Source organism: Asterias amurensis, chromosome 18 (assembly GCF_032118995.1).
Source record: "Asterias amurensis chromosome 18, ASM3211899v1".
Lineage (NCBI taxonomy): Eukaryota > Metazoa > Echinodermata > Asteroidea > Forcipulatida > Asteriidae > Asterias > Asterias amurensis.
The window spans coordinates 1,684,286-1,699,319 of NC_092665.1; the positions used below are offsets into that span (position 1 = coordinate 1,684,286).

General features: G+C 39.3%; 1 protein-coding gene across 3 annotated transcripts in view; it reads right to left on the reverse strand.

Moving 5' to 3' along the window:
• LOC139951114 (agrin-like) overlaps positions 1-15,034 on the reverse strand; it is a 97,954-nt gene that overhangs the window by 21,006 nt on the left and 61,914 nt on the right. For all 3 annotated transcript variants that reach the window (XM_071949954.1, XM_071949952.1, XM_071949955.1), the window contains exons 4-11: positions 10,985-11,209; positions 9,451-9,675; positions 8,488-8,694; positions 6,281-6,502; positions 5,919-6,125; positions 5,145-5,345; positions 3,944-4,231; positions 3,353-3,502 (exon numbers count right to left, since the gene is read on the reverse strand). In XM_071949954.1, the coding sequence (XP_071806055.1) occupies positions 3,353-3,502; positions 3,944-4,231; positions 5,145-5,345; positions 5,919-6,125; positions 6,281-6,502; positions 8,488-8,694; positions 9,451-9,675; positions 10,985-11,209 (1,725 nt within the window). The remainder of the gene's footprint in view (positions 1-3,352; positions 3,503-3,943; positions 4,232-5,144; positions 5,346-5,918; positions 6,126-6,280; positions 6,503-8,487; positions 8,695-9,450; positions 9,676-10,984; positions 11,210-15,034) is intronic.

Below are 15,034 nucleotides of genomic sequence, written 5' to 3' on the forward strand. Positions count from 1 at the left end.
TTATTTTATGCAAACTGATAGCCAATATTGAGCGGAAAACTGTTTGAGTAGCAAATGATACAATTTGTGGAGCATTTTGCTCTGCTCTACACTAGATACCGTTCGATGTTACTCATCACGTAGGAAGGTCTATAAAGCAAAACTAATTTAAAACTTTATAAACAAATTTATTCAACCTTGAATGACCATAGCAAAGCAGCTTTTACCAAAACCCCCGTGGATGTTTGCTGCAATATTTGACCTCTTTCATAACTCAACCAAAAAACATAATTAAATTTCATATCCTGAACTAAAATTGTCCAGCACCTATCTTTCTTAAAACAAAACACCTGTTGTGAGTTACTTTTAATAATATTTCTGTTTGTTAAAATATTAGATTTTGAAAATTTAGCGATGTCCAGATATATTACTGATGATTCTAGTAATAGAAATGATTTGTCTCTAAAACAAAATGGGTTAAAAATAATTAATGACTCTGTAGTATTAGTCTGCCTGGCATGTTTAGATTAATGACAGGCACTGTGCCCTCTTACCGGCCACGCCTAATAGACAATCACAATGAGCCACTACGCTCAAACGCCATTACTACAAAAGCCAGCGCAATCGTTAATTTCTACACCACGCACACAACACAAAATGAATGCATCACTACAAGGATAAATGAATGATGATAACACACAGTTAATGCAAATGTATGCAACACATAAATGAATTAAACGACAGCAAAATGGAAACTTGTGCTTAGGTTTTCAAATAAAATTAGGAGTTTTGTGAGCCATTATACGTTTTATTCCTATATAAATAAAGACATGAAGTAACCATTAAAATGGGAAATATCATTTTAAAATGTGGTAGCGTTTTTCTGATACCGCCAAAAATCTGGAGCGGTTATTACGTGTCCAAAGGCTGGAAGAATAATTTGAATTGGAACACACACTTTGAGAAAAATTTCATGCAGAAATGCTTCTCATGTCGAAATGTTTTGGAATCCTCTTCTCTCAAACTACATTCATTAGAAGGGAATCAGTTCGCAAAATGTTATTTATTATCAATTTTTTTTTTTTTTTTTTTTTTTTTTTTAAATTGCACAAGTGTCCATTTTGAATGTTGAGTTGTAAGACAAACCTCTGGTAACTATGGAAACAACAATAAGAACATGGGTCGGCCAACGGTGTGACAACATTCCAAATGATGTGATGGATGCAATATACGACACACAAAATGTCCACAGTGAGAGAGAAAGAGAAAAACAAAGAAATGGGAGAAATCATTAAGATTATTTTGGGGGGTTAGTTCATCGAGTTATTGATGGATGACGCTACGCAGTTTTCATTCCATGGGGATTTGGGAGGGGGGGGGGCATTTATGGCGTTAAGGGTTCTAACGTTTGAAGGAAATGCTTTCAAGATATTACCCTTGTTTTCAGTTACTTAGTCATACCTCTCTCAACGCTCAAATGTATGTTCTGAAATTTCTTTGGTTTTAGGGAATTTTGACATGGAGGAACTGGGCAGGTTAAATGGTTTTAAGATATTACGTTTCATCTAAACTATCGGGCAACAAACAAAAGCTTTTATCGGTTACATGTACTAAGTAATACCTAAATGGGGAACGTCCTGTCAATGTTCATAAAACCATTTTGTATTTTTTTGGTTTTCATTTCTTGTCCTTTGGTTTCAGGGCCTTTTCCCAAAGGAATTGGGTACAAACATATTATTTTTCAGCTTTGGTTTTAGCTTTCCAATGTGGATTTTGGCCCAATGGACAAATTTGGAATACATGATATGATTAGAATCCATTTCTGACAGTATACATTGCTTATGTATATTGCATACTGTAAGATAAACTGCTTGGAAATGGAGAGTAAAAATTTGTTGTGCGAGTATTTTTCACTGCTTTGGTTTTAGCTTTCCACCGTGACTTTTGTTTGGGGCGATGGACAAACTTGGCACAAATGATTTGGTTTGGATTCATTTGCGACGGTATACATTCTTTATGTATATGCCAGACTGCAACAAGCCTCAAATTTCATTTTTGAACATGTTGGAAGGGCAAGGCCATTTTCATTTTGCAAAGGGCACTTGCAGTAAACATTCTTTATGTATATGCCAAACTGCAACAAGCCTCAAATTTCATTTTTGAACATGTTGATAGGGCAAGGCCATTTTCATTTTGCAAAGTGCACTTGCAGTAAACATTCTTTATGTATATGCCAGACTGCAACAAGCCTCAAATTTCATTTTTTGAACATGTTGGAAGGGCAAGGCCATTTTCATTTTGCAAAGGGCACTTGCAGTAAACATTCTTTATGTATATGCCAAACTGCAACAAGCCTCAAATTTCATTTTTTGAACATGTTGATAGGGCAAGGCCATTTTTCATTTTGCAAAGGGCACTTCTATTGGAAAATCTTAAAGTCAATGGAAAACTTTGAAGGGCATAAAGGACAAGACCAGGGGCAACAAAAGCCATAGCCTCCAAGGTCTATGTGTAATTCAAGGCAATGCTGTAAGATGAACTGCTCGGAATCAGAGAGTAAAAGTTTGGTATAGTTTCCTTTAGAGCGACCTGATACACAGTTCACACGGCAATCAAAGTATACAATAAAATGATGTACATGTACATGTCAAAAAAACAACATAACATGTATAATAGTGTGTGCTGTGCTGTGCGGTCAAGTGCTAAGCACTACACACCACTGGCCTGATCAAATCCAACATACACAATCAAAAATAAATATGGAGAAGAAAAAAAAACCCAAGAAATATGATACATAAGAAATTGTGTGATTCACTCATTCAAAGGAAGCACTCTTTTGTGAAGTCAGACACAGTGCTCAAAATATTCAAAATCAAAGAAAAAAAGAAAAACAAGTTGAGACAATCGTTCGCTTGTAAAATGTATACTGGTGTGATGATATTTGTAAGAAGTTCTTTTTTTCAGGGGATTCTTTAGGTCTTAGAGCTACTAAAACAATCTTCTCAAATATTTGTTTTTACTGTCCACGATCAGGGATCTGTACGAAGCTATTGATGCATGAAAAAGATTGAGGCTTTCCAAGTTGATTTCTTGAACTTAATACATGAGCTGTTTTGTGCTCGGGCTAAAACTCTGTCTCCTTTGTTGCCCATGGTAGTAGGAGGGTTTGGTAGATGAATGATCTTCGAACAACAAGTTACATGTAAAATGATGAACCAAGATTAATAATGTTGGTTAAGGCTTAGATTGTTTGTTTGTTATCAATTTTTTTGGTTTGGTTTGGTCTCAAGGTTGCCAGTTTTATCATGATCACAACAAAAACCCCTCCACCGGTCACGACGACGACGCTCAAGTTGGAGTTCGAACCACCTACCTGGACAGCAGACGGCAAACTTCCTGAGGGGGTGGATGTGACAGTAACTGCCGGAGGGGCATTCCTCTCCTTCCTCTGTGCAGGTGTATTCTTCTTGGGTGTTGGGAATGATGAGGGGGCTGTCTCCGTCACAAGGCTCCATTTCAACATCTTAAACGATAAAAATCAGAAGAATGTTTCTTTAAAACTTTACTGTCCATTCACAGGCTCAAACCAAAGGGTATACAAACGGAAAAGCACAGGCTATGTAACAGGATTTTTCCGCGAGCTGTGCCACACATCTGGAACTCTCCACCAATTAATCTTAAATTTTGTCTTTGTACCACACAATTCAAATCTTTTCTCCAATATATGACAGGTTTTCAAAGACTTGTTTAGTTGTTTTTTCTTAGTTAAGTTGTGTTTTTTTTTCTATGTTTTTGGTTTTACGGCGCCTTGACGCCCAGCAGGTCGGATATGTGCGCATTACAAGTCTTAATTATTATTGTTATTTGTTAGATTATGTCCTTTTGAAAGCTTGTCTAACTTTATACTGTACTACAGCACAGTAAATTTCGGACCTTTTAGTCCTAAGCCGACAAAAGGTTTTACCTTCACATGATCCCTGGCTCTCCACGTATATCGGCGCCTGTTGCTCGCACGACGCTTCTCTCAGCAGACACTCGCTGCCGTACGTCACCTGGTTGGAGCCGCAGACCGGTAGGCGCGTCGCGGGGCAGTTCATGATACATGAGCAGTATGAGTTACCATTGGGCATGTACTCACAGGTACCGCCGTACTGGCAGAGAGCTTCGTCGCACTCCCTGGAGAAGTCCATCTTGTCGTCACCCCCCTCTTGGTCCACATCGGTGTCGTTGCCCTCACCGGAGCCAGACATTTCTGCAATACAAATTTTAAGGCCAATTTTAATTTGGTTCGTGGGTTACTTCATAAACATGGTTTGCGGTAATTTATAAACTTCACTACCGCAAAGTTAGTGTAGGGTGTCGTGGCCGAGCGGATAAGAGCACCGAACTCAAGCTCTAGTAAAAGCTTCTTAAAGGTTTTGAAAGCAGTTATTTTCTTCATGTATCACAAACAAATCCTACTCTTTCATCAACTTTTTTTTTTTGGTGGGGATACTGTTTCCAAAAGCTCATTAAAACTCCAGGGACCATCGAAAGGTGGAAATGTCATGTCATCATCCCCCTCTGGCTCTGGCAGAGAAAACTGAAACTGAAACTCCATCATTGTTTTCTCTCCGTGGGGTTCTTGGAGAGTGTAGTGATTACTAAGTTCGGTTGATAAGCTTCACAACCTTGGCCTAATTTCGTAGAGCTGTCAAAAATTGCAAAATAATTCTCTGCTTAGCAGCTTTTAGCAGAAATGAGCAGGATAACCAGTCACAAATTGTACATAAGACAAAACAGTTTGGCTGGTGACCTTATTCTGGTAAGCAAAATTGTTTGGTGCTTATACTTTTTGTGATCAAGCAGCTCAATGAAATTGGGCCCAGGGTATAATTTCATAAAGCCCCTCCGGCAGAAAATATTGCAAAAAAAATGTCTGCTTAGCAGAATTGAGCAGGATATCGGTCACAAATTCTACATGTGACATAGCACTTTGGCAGGTAAGCAAAATTGTCTAGTGCTTAGGAATTTTCTGCTGAGCAGAAATAAGCAAGTTGCCAGGCACAAATTGTACATGTGACATAACAGTTTGGCTGGTGACCTTATTCGGGTAAGCAAAATGTTGTAGTGCTTGAAAATGTTGTTTATAGATCTACAGAGTTTCATAAATGACAAGTCTTCACCATTATTATCACAGGGTCCTTCGAACGCTTGAGCAATCCTGATTCTCTCGTTGCACATCTCAGCTCGTAGATGACACAAGCTCTGATACGTGACTTGATTAGTGCCGCACACCGGCTGGTTGATGTTGGCGCAGGTCGGGCAGGTGCACTGACCTCGGTTGCAGATGGACCCGTACTCGCATTTCACCCCCTCGCACTCAGCTGCTCGGAGAGAAACAAGATCCGTTAACTTTAAAGGCACTGACAATTAACTATACATAAATAGCAAACTTGGGCCAACAGCCATGTTATAGTTCTCTTTTGAGGGAGTGTTTGCTCTGAAAAGAGCCGGTTTAATCTTGATGTTTCATATACTTTGCTCGACTTCAGGAGAAATTTTTCTAAAAATGTTATTAAAACTCTCTGTAGAATCAGCGAGAGTTGAAGAATCTGTATGGTAAACTTTTCCAATGAATGACTTCAAAGCTTACTCTTAAGCATTTTGTAAAGTCGTCGACTCTGGGTTTAACCTGCCCCCCGGAAGTTTAGCCATGATTTTAAACATGCATCGTCGTAAATGTACCTTTCTGATGCAGTAGTAATAATAAAAACAAGCAAGTTTAAAAAAATGTATTTTTCACATCTGAATGGAAGAAATATGAGCATTTTAAACAGGTAGGTTTCACAGTTTATAGTAGCCCACAGGGCAAATTGAGAGGTGCTGTTTACTCGCCCGTAGCAGTTTTTACTAGACGATCTACGCGGGTTAGTGTTAAGGGTGAGACCTGGACTTACTGCAATCTCCTTGTGACTCGACAGTAATAACCTCTTGCTTCCGGCACGCCTGCACGTTGAGTTCGCACTCGTTGGGGTAGACGTTGTCATCCGAACCGCAGATTGGCGAGTCAAACTTCACACACTCCTCTGGACAGACGCACTTTGGACCTTTCACGCTCATCTCACAGATGGCGCCAAACTCGCACGAGAAGGATTCGCAGCCATCTGTTGAGAGGTAAACAGAATTGAAATCCTTATAAAAACCACTCCATTATCAATAGGAAAACGATCAGTCAAGAAACGAAAACAAGTTCAGAAAAATAATACCGCTGTAGGCATTATTGAAATTATGGATGTTTCCGAAAAAGTTAAACACTTACTGCAGAGGCCTTCTAACTCCACTTGGATGTCTTTCTGTTGTTCGCACGCCGACTGTTTCAGCAGACACGCGTTCCCGTACGTGTTTTTGTCCGTTCCGCATACCGGGGAATCTTCATTGGTGCACATCATATCACATGAGCAGGTTGGACTGCCATTGACTTCCACACACATGGCACCATAGCCACAGCGTATGGTGCTGCACAATCCCTCTGACTGGTTCACTGGGAAAGAGAGCAAAACTTATTGTCTTTAATGACTTTTAACAATGTTGATTAGCGTCCTTCCTTCAACAGTGGTCCGCTGGCCAAATGTCAGTGAAACTGAAAACACCAGAGAACCAATGAAGAATAAAATAGTGAAAGCAAAATAACAAATAGTTTGTGTTCTTCTAATAAAACAGTACATTTAGTGACACAAGTTGCTAGCACAATACATTGTTTGGTTTGCTTTTCACAACTACTAGCCATTGTGAAAACAACTACTGTTAAAATATGTACACTTTTCTCTTTACAAAAAGAGAAGGCTTTATATAAATAAGATCTAAGAACAAAACTATATATAAAAAAAAGAGACTAACAACCCGTGCTAGATTTAGGGTGGCCTTAAATAACCTTCAGAACTTCTGTTTATTTTTAAAACCAATTTCCAAAATAGTCTCTTGTTTCGATGTACTGTTCAGTGACCTCCAGTCTCTAAATGGCTCGGCCTAAAACTCCCTTCAAAAACGTTTCCATAATAAATAAAGAACAGTGTACCCGGATTGAAATACAAGGGGTTTGACAGCCCAATTTGAGTTAATGCTTTTCGGGTCATGATGAGGTTAACCTCTCAAGTACGGTTTGAAATTTGTTTCTAGTTCTCAAGTGGGGGCAATCGAGGTGGTATGCCGACACAGTGTCAATGTCATTTGTAAAAGCTTAAAGTGAAAGTACATTCTGAGATAATAAATGTGGCTTTCTTTTATTTTCGTTTTTGTCATGATTTTGGTCCCTTTTTTTGCCATATTTGTAAAAGCTTAAAGTGAAAGTACATATGAATTAACAACTGGGTTTTTTTTTCTTTATTTTTTGGTTATGAATTTTGTATTCATGAAATGATTTCTAAGTTCAATTTTTGGCAGCATTGAATATTTTTTGGGGGGAGGTAAAAGCTTTGAAGTCTAGAAGCAAGCGACTTTCTCACAGGAAAAAGAAAATTGCTACTTTTTATAGAGAGCCGGATTATTTCGTTTCTATAAATCACTCATTTATCTTTGGAAATAAACACAAAAAATAGGTAATAACTACAAATTTCCAATTTCTCGTGAGGGTCAACTCCCTTTTAAGAAGTAACAATTTGTGTAAAACCATTTCCTAATCATTTAAGAGTTAAAAAAACACAGATGCCAATTTTGATGGCAACCTGAAAAACCATCCACATTTATCCACATGGGAGGGATAAGTTAAACCGCAATATCTTCAATTTACAATGCTCCAGAGACGTAACAACACAATCTTTTCAACAAGAACATCAAAGCACAGGATGTTGGCCCACTGGGGAGTCAAACGGGGTCACAGGGTCATCGGGTCGGTCAACGAGGGTCAACTTACAACTATCGTTTGACGTCTGTGTTGGCAAAATAAACACCTTTTCCATGTAGATAAATATTATTTTTGTTAAGTTTTTTCTCTTTCTTCTCCTTCTCCTAGGTTATTTTTTTTATGGCAGGGGAAGGGGCGGTGATAAATTCACTTTGGGTAAACATGTAAAGTAGGGCAAACCAAAGAATTCTACTTTCCTCATGGGGGAAGTAAAAACAACTCCGATTTTGATCCAAATTTGTCTGATTTACATTGGTCTACCAGTTTACTGATAAGGTCTTTAGGACACTTGACAGATCTGAGACAGATTTTTGAACTTTTTTAAACTTTGTAACACTTTATAAAGGCTTACAAGGTGCAGCAGTTTTAATTCCACAAAATGGCGTACTGTGTTAATTCACGATGTAGAAGGAAAAACCGTGAAAATTCGAGGCATATTTGAGTGGATCATTATATTCTACTTTAAAAAAACATCTCTCGAACCATATAAATTTCATAACAAACGATTTCAAACGGTTTACATAGACCAACTCGCCCGCTCCAAGGCCAACGTGTCTCTTGAACGCGTTACATTATAATAAAAACTCAAACGCCATGAAGGACAAAAGAAAATCTTCATCACTTACGGCAGGGTCCGTTAGACACGACTTGGATGGGTCTCTTGCTGGTACATTGTTCTCTCTGTAGGTGACATACGCTGTGATAAGAGACGCCGTCGGTACCGCACACCGGCACGTACACATCGGGGCAGCTGCTGATGCACAGGCAGGTCGGATTACTCTCCAAATCCAGGATACATTTCCCGAACTCGCACTGGAAACTCAGGCATGGGGCTATCAAGTTTTTTTTTAAATGAGAACACAAACAAAAACTCACAAATACATCATTGAAATCAAATATCGACTGGGAGATAGGTATTTAAACAGGCAGATGACAAAGATTTGTTAGGAGTGTGTTGTGGAGGTGTCAAACAGAGATGGGTCGAATTCAACCGCTATTATTCAACACTGAAACCAAATACCCGAGGAAAAATTGTTAAAAAGTGACTTCTATAAATAAGACATATATTTGTAAGTGAGTTGGCCAAACAGAAAGTCCACGAACCAGGTAGGCAGGGTTCACAACAGTAACTAAATACCGAGGACAAATTTCTGTTTGAAGTGCTGGAAAGAAAAAGCGTTGTGGTGTGTTGAGAAGCTTTAGAATAAAGAATATTATCACTGAAACAAAATATCTCGGAGGGATTTTCAAGGGGCCATTTGTAAAAACAAAACGGTTGTATACGTTAGGATGAAGAAGGAGATAAAAAAACAAAAAAAGGGAATAACTTAGATTGGTTTGCAACTGAAACCCAAAATCTGTTGTTCAGTAAAATGCTGTTAAAAACCAACGATTCATATGACTCAATAGGGTCAGTCAACTGTTAATACAGGGATTTGTTAAAAAAACCTGGACTGTGAGAGCAAAGCGTAAAAGCTTGCGAGTGCGAAAGATTGCGAGAGCAAAGCCTGTTTACATTCATTCATCTTTAACTTTAAAAGCCCCACTCTTTGTTCAACCCCAACTCATGGAGTAATTATTAAACTCACAGGTTTCTGCTTGGCAGTTACTTTCCTCGTGCGCAAAGAGCTCAAACCGCGACTGGCAGGCAACTCGCTTCATCAGGCACTCGGTGTCGTATATTTGTCCGTCCGAGGCGCATACAGGGTCGCTTGGTAACCCCTCACAGTCGAAGACGCAGCCAGCGACTGGCTGACGATTTCTGTTTAGCTGGCAGATGGCATCACTGTCCAAGTTTGCTGTCAAGCAAGGATCTATAACGGAAGAATTTCCCTGGGTTTTGAATATCAGTATTATATACTCCTTTAAGCAGTCCAGACAATTTTCTACCTTCCGCCCGGTAGAAATGAGATTTCCCGCCTGATACATTGTGGCCACCTCATTCATATTTGAAGTAGAGCATCACTTCTCTGCAACGGTTAAAGGCAGTGGACACTATTGGTAATTACTCAAAATAATTATCAGCATAAAACCTCACTTGCTATCGAGTAATGGGAAGAGGTTGATAGTATAAAACATTGTGAGAAACGGCTCCCTCTGAAGTGACACAGTTTTCCAGAAAGAAGTATTTTTCCACAAATTTGATTTTGAGACCTCAAGTTTAGAGTTTGAGGTCTCGAAATCAACCATCTAAAAGCACACAACTCCATGTGACAAGGGTGTTTTTTTCTTTCATTATCATCTCTCAACTTTGACGACCAAGTGAGAAGACTGGTCTTTGACAATTACCAATAGTGTCCACTGTCTTTAATGCAAAGCAAAGATTGGCCATCACAAAAAATGTAGAACTAACAAAGCAAACAAAAAGAGGGAATTCTTATTGCCTGAATAAAAACCAGAAATGCCGATTCTTTTCATGAATGGATGCAATGTGGTGGGGTTTTTTTTCTTGGGGTTTGCGTAACTCAGAGTTGAAAATTAATCCCGTGTGACCACAAAGTACACTTGTTACTGCAATTACTGGCTTCAAGCAAACAGTTCAATTTAACCTGGCTTTGGGAATTCACCAATGTGACCTCACTTGACCCCATACTCGGTGACTCATTAAAATCTTTAAATATATAGAGGGAAGGAATAATGAAAGAGCTAGCACAGAGTAAAACATACGTCTCTTTGTGCTCCAATTTATTGCTGAATGTATGATAATGGTGGTTCCAATGAGTCATAGCTACATTTCATCTTAGTGAGCACATTAAAAAGTGTTTCCCACGGCCAATGATTTGCAAAGCTAGGAGGTAAACTCAAGCACTGTACAAAAATTCTTTAGAATATTACTGAATTTGTCTACATTTTTTTCTTTTGTTCTTCAGGTCAAAAGAGAGAAGTTTTCTCAGCAATTTTTGTGATGGAGTGGGAGGTCAAATTGAGTTTTGTGATTCACTTATTTTCTCAATAAAAGAGTCCTCATAAAAGTCGGGGGAAAAAAACAAATGTAAGACTTGTCCATACCCTTTTAATGCTACCTTAAACAAAATTTAAGAACAAAGTAAGTGAATCAAGCAATTGAGAAACAGCTTCATGTATACCTAAAAAAAAAAATAGTGAAAAGAAGAAAATACTCACTGCATACTCCGTTATAGATGAGTTTGAGTTCTCGTCTCTGCAGGCAGCTCACTCGTCTCATCTCACACTCATTCGCATAGTCCACCCCGTCGCTCCCGCAGACAGGATTGTACTCAGTCTCTCCGCACTCCTGCGAGCATACGCATTTGGCCGTCGCGCCGTCTGGCGTGACCATGCACTCTGCGCCGAACGGACATTCCTTGTCCTGGCAGAGACTCGTCGTATCTAGATTTAAAAGACAGAGGGCAGTAAAAACACTTGCTGCTAAGGTTTCCATAGCTACTGGAAATGTCCGAGAGATTAAGGTTAGGAATGTAGAGACGACACTTGGTGACTCATGGAATATTTCTCCACAGCGCAAACTCCGCTCTCTGAAATCCTGTTAGAAGATCAATTATGTAAATGCGTACAGTCTAGCCTTCTCCCCAAATCGTATAGCAACCGATATCAAACGAGTTTATATTACGCAAAAATCGTATTGTCTTTATTAACTTCTTGAGCGTAGACTTAGCACCAGCGATCATTAGCTTGTTAGTTTTACAATACATCAACTAATCGCACAATCAACGCTTTTTTTTTACAGTTGGCGAATGAGGACAGTATCACAGAAAATATTCAAATGTTCGTTATCATCGTCACAATCCCTTGGTGAAGCCTGTCGTCCATCCAGTCAACACGGCACCTGTGTCTTCGTCGTCCAAAAAAAACCCCTCACAGAACGCTACAGGGCACTTTATAATAAACTCCTTCTAGAATCTCCATGTATCGCTGGCTAACGATCGATGTTGACAGATATCGTACAAGGCAAGACGTCCCTCCTGATCTAGTCAATGAGGCTAGGCTCCACGTAGGAGAAAAAAAGACACTCGACGCTCGTCTGAGAGCGGAATACTCGCCTCCCTGATGGGGTGGAAGGAACCCTTCTCCAATCCAAGACAAAATGGTTTCGGTTACCAAGCTATTAATCCTGTGAACTCGGTGAAGGCTGCACATACATACGATCTTATAAACAGATGCTCCTGGCTTTTAAAAAACTGGTGATATCACAGAGAGATTCCAAACAAATCTGTTCCAATTAAAAATCTTGGCAAATCATACTGAAAAGCAGTTATTAGAAAGTGGATAATTGCTCAATTTCCGTATGAGAAGAAAAAAAACTGACAGTGCAGTGCTAGAGGGGTCCCATACAGTGTTATTTACGTTTTCAGAGGAACGGTAGTCACTATACCATTGAGACAACATAAGTACGTTTTTTCAAGTACCACGAAGTGCTGGGTAACAGCAGGTGCAACTGAGCATCCAAAGTGTAATTCTTCTGCAAAACGTGGATTAACAACGAAATTAAAACCATCACAGACTTGAGGAGAAGCAAGGTCCAATTGCGCCGTTATTTTGAGTCCCTGTAGTCAAACTTGAACCTTTACCGGCGTCAACTGATTGTCAGTGGTAGCAGAGAGACAAAAGGGTTGGACAGAGCTGTAAAGGCGTGCCCTAAACCAAAATCAAACAATCCTGATGTAGATTGATTTAGGTTAATAATCACTGTTCAAACAAATGACTCAAAACTGAAAACGCGGTCAGATAGAGTGAATTCAGAATCTCTGAAAAGCATTATACCATCCACAAATTTTGATTGTGACAAAATACAGTGAAGAAGTCACACAAAATTTCAACGCTGGATAATATTTCCTGTGAAATCACATCCATAAAAGCACATCAAATAGGTAGAAACAACGAGTCAAAACGTCTCTGTGAAAAGATTTAAATTGGTGAAAAAAGCCGTCTTGTTTAATCGCAAAAAAAATCAAACTCATCAATCTGAACTGTAAAAATTGGGATCACTGTAGTGTAACTTCAACTCTGAAACGGAACACTGCAGTAATCCACACCAATGGATAGACTTTCCTCTCAAGCAGCGTCAGTTGATTTTACACACAGAATTTAGAACACCAATTTTTCAAGACCATCCAATATCAACCACAGATTGTGAACTATCCAAACTGTCTTGAAACCAAATGCCATGAAACTTCTTGAAGAGCTCCTAATGACAATTCCAAATGTAAGAACGCATCCGTGCCAGTCTCAATATGTTTCAAGTTTATGCTCTGAAGAAGATCCGACTCCAAGTTACATTTTCTCCTCGCTTCACAGAGCAAAATTATGTCCCGGCATCAGAACGGCTTAGTACGGGCTTGGCGGGTTATGCGAGTAGCACCTTCAAACATCCCGACGAGTTCATTTTGAAGTGCATATTTTTTCTATCTGCGGATTTTGATGTGAATAACACTCATCCGTGTTGGGTTCCCCTTAAGAAGTTCGGCAAAGAGGCTCAAGCACTGATGAGAAAACCTTCTCGTGGTTGGACTTGCAGATCTGGGAAATAAAGTCACTGGTGGCTCTAAACTTTGAGCGGTGTGTGTGTGCTTTTGACTAAAACCGAAAGTAGACTCTTTTGCGGCACTGTGGTGACGAATAAAGCAGTTTAGCGTCAAAGAAAGGGAGGGTTTGCTGGTACACGTTAACCTGTTGTGTGCTCGGGTTTCCAAATTATGAAAACACTTCAGCGTTTTTCTATTCACTTACCGAAATCAAGAACGCAAATCGTCGGAACAATGCAAGCCACACTGGCAATATAAAGTCGGCAACAATCGGCACCCTATAGATCGGGAAAGTGTAAAACGTCGAGGATCAAACCGCCATCCGAACTTCTTTTCTTGGCACCATAAGTGCTTTCTCTTGTTACAGGTGTGTGACAATGCCGCCCGTGGTTTGGGCATTGTCACGTCGGCTGCGGTGCTTGGTGGTCCGTGGCCGCTAATTCAAATGACCATGGCTAGTGTTTCATCACCATAAAAGCCACCTTTGGCACCGGTGTATTATGCCGAGAATCAAAGAGACACCCCAGAGGGGGCCCCCCACCTATTCTCCGCTCTGTATATACCCCGCCCACACCTCAAACAAAGATAGTGCAGCAAGTTCTACACCAAATCTGGCCGTATGCCACTAAGTTTCCGGAGAGGGGAAAAAAAATGGTGTTATAATCTTTACTTTGCACCCCTTCAAAAAAAGAAAAAAAATTATTGTAAGTTACAATCAATTTACAAAAAAAGGCTCAAAGAAGAGAGAATGAAGTAGCTACCCCAAAATAAAAACTTCAATATAATTTCTATCAACGCCGCACAAAGTTAAAGTTTTCAATATTGTTGACAAATACTTCAAAGTGTTTTTCAATCATGTTCTTAGAAAGTTGTATAGTGTTTGACGGCAACAATGGCACAAACCAATTTTCTTTAATGCAACACGTGCAGGGATTGCTTTTTGGGGTTAAAAAAAGAGCTGGTCATACAATGGAAAAATTTTTGTCATTGTATGCTTGAATGAATTAGTTGGAATCTAAAAGCCCCTCGATTAAAGGGAAGGTACACGTTTGGTAATTACTCAAAACAAATAATAACTTACAAACTGATTTGGTAACGAGCATTGGAGAGCTGTTGATAGTATGAAACATTGTGGGGAACGACTCCCTCTGAAGTAATGTAGTTTTTGAGAAAGAGGTTATTCTCACTAAAATAATAAAAAACTTCTAGCTAGAAGTCTTTTATTCCTATCACTAAAACAATAAAAGACTTCTAGCTAGAAGTCTTTTATTCCTTTCTGAAAGCACACAAATTCGTCCAACAAGGGTGTTTCTTCTTTCATCATTTTCTCACAACTTCGATGACCGATTGAGCCCAAATTTGTACAGGCTTGTTATTTTATGGTTATGTTGGGATACACCAAGTGAGAAGACTGGTCTTTGACAATTACCAAACCTGAACAGTGCCTTTAACTGGAAAACTAACCCCTTTTTGAGAGTTTGGGAAGGTCTGAAGAAAAAAATCTTTGAGGAAGCAATCAGGCAAAGAACACATTGGCACAAAGAAAAATCAAAATGAGTTGAACTTTTCATGTAGAGAGTGGGAGGGAATCCAGTATGACATGACGTCAGCGAATGGGAAATTCCACTCCAAGATAGGTTCGTACGTCATGCTTAAAAACACACACACTTCA